We start from the raw sequence: 6,000 nt of genomic DNA on the forward strand, positions 1-6,000 counted from the left end.
TTGTTAAGTGTTGGTTGGAAACATAAGGGTTTAATTCTTGAAACATCCACTGGGATTGTACAAGCAGGACTGAGGCTGCTCTCCCATTAGTTAGGACTTTTGGGCTAAAGTGTCAGATTGAGCCCTAACATAATTCACAGAGTAACTAATAGTGGAGTCAATAAATCATATTTTGATGTACAATGGTTAAGACCGATTTTGTGAGAAAAAAGCTTTACTTATATTACAGTAAGTTACATTCGTTGTACAGTCTTGCATATTGCTTCTGCTGTTTGATGATGAACTGAATGTTGGGACATTTGAGGGGATCCTTGACAGTAAAAGAGTGCCAAGAACAGTCTGGCTTTTGCTTTTTGCCCTCTCGGGTCTTTTTTCAGTGCTAACAGGAGCTCTCCTGTCTCTTCACCGCAGACTAAAGCACTGCCAAGTGTTGTTCTTGGAGCCTGGGCACGAGCTGGATGGGGAGGACAGTGGAGCATTAAGAGGAGACTCCTCTCACCAATCAGAGCGCTGTTTTCAGAGCCGTGTGTCTGGCGTCATGGTCGGGACTGAAGACGGGGGAGCTGGAACTGAGGCTTTCAGTTAACAAACCAGGAAAATTCCATATTCACAAGGGACATCCTAAATCATTTGTTCATGTTTATCAAAGGTTTGGTATATAAAGCAGCGTGCAGTCAATACCTAAATCGCTGCTGGAGTTAGGTGACTGAACTATGCCAAGATATACAAGATATTAGACTTACAGTAAGTCCTATTAGACTTAAAGTAACTGGAGTTATTTAAAACTACTGATGGTGCGATGCCACTTATTTTCCATTATCGATATTGATTCTGAAATCTTCAGTATCGGCTGGTGCAAACACTGATCTGAAATTTGTATTTTTCAAATGTATATCGTATGTAAGAAAAGGTTCAAAAATGTATTGCTTCCTCCTCAGTCCATGCAGCCCATATATGAAACCTGAAAGCAATTCAATGTTTTTATGTTATCATGAAATCCAACACATTTACAGTACTGTGCAAAGTCAGAGAGCACCCTGGTTTATTTAATTTCCAGTCAAAACAGCAATTAAGTACAAGTTATTATTTGTTCAGGAGCTATTTCTGAGGAGATTGGATATAAGGGAATCAAAAACAAAACAAAAAAAGATTAAAAGATGCAGAGAAAATGAGACTCCTAACAACCATGCAACGCCTGGTAGACCATCAAAACTGTCCCCATTAGATAAACAGCACTTAAAGTTCCATCTTTGAGAGAGAGGAGAAAATCAAGCTGCTTCAGATCTGAAAAAATCCACAGGTGTTTCTGTCCATCCTTCCACTGTGAGAAGACACTTAACGCTGAGTCTGAAAGGAAGTGTAGCAGTCAAGCAGTCGTTACTGAGAAAAGGAAACGAGAAAAGCTGCAAATCACACAATGGAGCTGCTGGTGTTTTCAGAACAGTGGACTGATAGGGATAGGCAATATGGCAAAAATATCATATCACAATACATCAAGATATTTTCACAATACATTATATGCATTATGATATTTAGTTTTTCTACAATGATTTTTATTCAGTGTTTTATAAACTGTGCAGCACTACTCTCATTATAATGAAACATGCAGTTGAGAAGTGTTTTTGAGTACTGACGATATCCACAATATGTTCAGAAAAGCATATTGTGACATAATATGTAATAATAATGAATACATATTCTCATGTTACCCACCCCTACGGACTGGCCACCCCAGAGTCCAGACCTTAACATCATTAAATGTGTTTGGAATTACTTGGACCGTGAAAAGCAGACAATGCAACCAACTTCTAAGACTGAACTTTGAAGTTGTGAAAAAATATCCCTGCAGTTTTCTTTAAAACACTGAAAAGAATGGAAACAGTAATAAAGGCAAAGTGTGGACACTAAATACTGAAATGTTTTATTTGTTTATTTGTTGAGGCTTCTGTGTAATTTTCTATTAAATATTTTCTTTCTCTTTTTACTTGATGCTGAAAAATGAATAACCTGTACTTCATCGCTGTTTTGACATTACATGAAAATAAGTGAAAAGTCTCTGACTTTTGCACAGTGCTGTGAATTGTGAATTAAGACATGCTTCCTGTAGCAGTATCCAAATTACAGTACAGTCCTGACTTTTTTCCATACCCCATTCATATAATCTGACGTCCTGTCACTGTGTCCAACTATTCATGTCTTTGTCACCTCTGTGTTTTACAGGACATTTCATGCTGTCCCTTGAACTCTCTGTTTCTTGGCAACTGGTGCCATATGTAATACAGGGCCTGGAGATAACTGAGCAGATTAGGTCCAGTCTCCATTGCTGTGTCCCAGACAGCCTGCACTTGTCTGACCATACTGTAATGATCTCCAGACGCACAATCAGCGGGGTTAGCCGGATTGTTCCACCCTGGCTGCAAGCCAGAATTATGGCTTTCAATCAGGGATCACATTAATTATGCCTCCTATCGTATCACAGCCTTATGTCTGGCTCTGGCTGAGAGGGGTGCCTCTTAGACACAGACAAGCCTGCTCTTTGATCCAAAGACCAAATTAAAAGATTAGCAGACTAAAATCTGAACAAATAGACCTTAACCCTACTCTAGACAGCTGGTCAAACCATTACTGTACATCATATACTCAGGTGGTGGTTTCACTGTAATGATAATGGAAGGGCGAAGTTGATGTAGTGCTTAAGAATCAAAATGCTACAGTGCAAAAGGCTCTACAGGATATTAATATGAGTCACATAAAAGGGTCCTTTTCCTGCATTTTTTTTGCTTTTAATGTTTTTAAAATGTCCCCTGAGGTCTACTTATATGTATGTGGGTTTATGTACCAAAAAGTGCTGTCATTTAAAACTGGCCTCATTAAAAGGCCTCATTTAAAACAACAATTCTTCTCTCATTCTGACTGAAATAACCATTATAACTACAATATAATAGGCCAGGCAATTGTGCTGTACTGACTAGGTTCATATATGTAAATGTGTTGTATTGTATGACATCACAAAACCAAGTAAACCAGAATCGGCTGTTTTTGCAGCTTGGTTTCCAGGTGTGGAGTGTATGAACTGGTGAATGAGCAGTACATTTTGAAACTTTCACAATGTTTACATACTTCATCAAACTTTTATTTAAAAGTTAAGGTAAATTAGGTTTTCAATGATCTAGTGATTATGAATATATACTCTAAAGCCTGTTCACTTTTGTTAAGGCCAAAAAAGTACAGTATGTTACATATGATTCTAATTTCAGACTGAGACCTGGGCATGGTTCTAGTTCTGGCTCAAATGCAAACACTAATAGTCCTGAGAAACAGATTCTTGGCCTGCTCTGCATTAAAGCTAATTCTGGCACAGCTGGTAAAACACTGACCTTGATTAGACAGTTCATTTGGAAGGAAAGCTCCAGAAATTGCTCTGCATTTTCTGTGACACTTCATTGTGCAAAACTTCTCTTCGTTCCAACTTTCCACTTGTTCCTTGTTCCACAGCCGGAACAAGCCTCGCAAGACATTCCCCAAAGCTCTGATTTTACATTATGTCTCAGCACATCATTTCCTGGTGACGTTATCCACGACCTGAACTGTGTTTGAAAAAGGCCCACCACACAGTGCTCACAGTAGTATGCAGTACACCAAAGATACTACTCTGGACAAATATTCCAGTATGCACCCAGAGCTATCTTCATGAAATACTGCACCAATGTGGGCATTTCAGGAGGACGTATGGACTAAGGAGGTCACCGCCTGGTGGTCACGTGGCCTTATAGTATAGTACATGGTTCATGATGGTTATTGCCACATACTGTATACTACTGTGAGCAGCATCATGTAGTATTAAGTACTGGCACTGTATGCAGTATACAGTATACAGTATGCTGTTTTGCACACAGTTTCAACATGAACTGAATTCACCCATCTTTTTATTGGAAATAATCCTGTAAGGGAAACACTGAACACATGATCATGAAGAATTAGTTTAAACTACTAAAGCCTGGTAGGCAAAAGTGATAAGCCAGCTTAACCACAGGAATACGACGCTGACAAAGAGAGAAAGCAGCACACCCTAATCAACTAGCAATGAAAGCAGAACATCCTATTGAATTAAATTCAATCTGCAGTAAATCCGATAATTAGTTCAGCAGATCCATGGGTTTAATCTGCAGTGCTCCCCATTCCAGTTGCTGGTTGTCATCTGGAGACAAGCCTTTCCCAGTTCTATGGGGCAGCTGGCTGAAATAAAGCCCATGAGAGCTTGCTGTAGCACAAGTTTAGCTAGGAAACCACACTCGAATTCTTTCTCCACACATATGGATGCTATTTAAGGAGAGTCCACATTATGTCATGGTAAAACTGTGGGAAACCACAAGGGAGGAGTGCGAAGAACATGACAGTAGACTCAAGTGACAGTGCAGCCTACAAACCACCACTGAACATGATCATTCCTCGAACATAATAAACCTGGGAAGCTAACAAAAATTGGTTTATGTGAAACAAAACTAGGCTTGGGTCAATGAATGCTGGTTTTAGTGAAAATGAAAAATGAATGGTGCACCATTATCAATTTGTGGCAGTGTAAAAGGCCTATTTTGAAGCAGCTAAGTTGATGGGACTTTGCATGCTCTTCTGCAGTGAATGGTAGAGGAAGACAGAAGATGCCATGAACAAATTCTTTTAATTTCTCAAATAATAAGGGATCGTAAATCAATCAGTGCATTTTCTCTAGTCTTATATCTTTTAGACGTTTTAACATGATAGCCAATGTTTGCAGCCTCCTGTTAAAGCCATGGTCATAGACCTAGAGGTCACTTCTAGGCCTAATAAAGAGAATGAAAATAAATCTTTTTTTTATATATATATGTATATAACCATGAAACAACGTCAGAATGAAAACACACTGTCATCTTCCAAAATACATTTCCTTTGCCTTTTTTCCTTTTTGCAATGCCTAATTCTGTTCAATCCAAAGAAACCCACCGCTAAGAGTTTATCACTTGCTCAAAAGAAAACTAAAATTGTGTCCATGATGGAACAGAAAGACTGGACACATGCTCCTCTCCCTCTACGAACGTCGCCTTGCGATTATAACCGAGGTGGCAGCGCCCCCCTCAGGCTCGCTGGCGTACTACAGCGCAATCCATCAACACAGTCTCATGAGCCAACGCTGAAGTCTGAATGAACTTTTCAAGGTGAAACGCGACCCATTTCGGTTAAATATTCGCTTCTAAGCTGATCAGTGCATTTCAAAAGTATATTTCATACAGATTTCAAACGGCATTTATTATGAAAGACATCAGCAAGTCTAAAAACATAAAAGCAGTTCACTCAGGCTTAATTCAGATCAGTTAATTCAGTCGTTAATGATGAAGTCAGTCTCTTCCAACACTGAGTTCAAGGTGAACTGTGCTCTTACCTGTGTCCGGAAGCCCAGACCCCACTTCAGTCCAGTCCAGAAGAAAAGCGTTAATGCAAACACTCAGGACATGAAGAGCCAGAGACAAACTCAGAAACGTTGGAAACGACCTTATTTCCATCTTGGGCTTGACAACAAAGGTATGAAGTGTACACCTGGAAAAAATGCCTGTTCTATTTTAAACTATTGCTTTGACATGTCCAACACTCCATCCTAATCATTGTTAAATGGGGAACAAGCCTGAACCAGCAGTGTGGCTTTGCTATCTGTGGTTGCTCTGCTCCGCCAACAACTTGGATTTGGCAAGTGCACCGTTTTCTATCAGTCCTGTCAACCACGCCCATTTCACAGGCGACAACCAATCAGCTTTTTCGAAGACTGTACGTGTCTGAGCTGCACCACCACCACTACTACTACTACTATTAATTATACTTACTCTTAATAATGATAACAATAATAAGTATTATTATTTTTGTTATGTTTGCAATACTTATAAAATAATTTTAATATGCATATTGTTATAAAATACAAAATTAAAATTATTATATTATTTTATTATTAGTTTACCATCACTGGCGCGTACT

The 6,000-nt window shown here is 39.1% G+C and overlaps 1 protein-coding gene across 1 annotated transcript in view; it reads right to left on the reverse strand.

The window, feature by feature from the left end:
• Positions 1 to 5,697, reverse strand: part of si:dkey-61l1.4 (collagen alpha-1(I) chain) — an 88,176-nt gene extending 82,479 nt beyond the window's left edge. The window contains exon 1 of the mRNA XM_036599098.1: positions 5,417 to 5,697. Within this exon, the coding sequence (XP_036454991.1) occupies positions 5,417 to 5,537 (121 nt within the window). The 5' untranslated portion in view covers positions 5,538 to 5,697. The remainder of the gene's footprint in view (positions 1 to 5,416) is intronic.
• Between the last annotated feature and the right edge of the window lie 303 nt (positions 5,698 to 6,000).

This window comes from Colossoma macropomum, unplaced genomic scaffold, assembly GCF_904425465.1.
Source record: "Colossoma macropomum unplaced genomic scaffold, Colossoma_macropomum, whole genome shotgun sequence".
Lineage (NCBI taxonomy): Eukaryota > Metazoa > Chordata > Actinopteri > Characiformes > Serrasalmidae > Colossoma > Colossoma macropomum.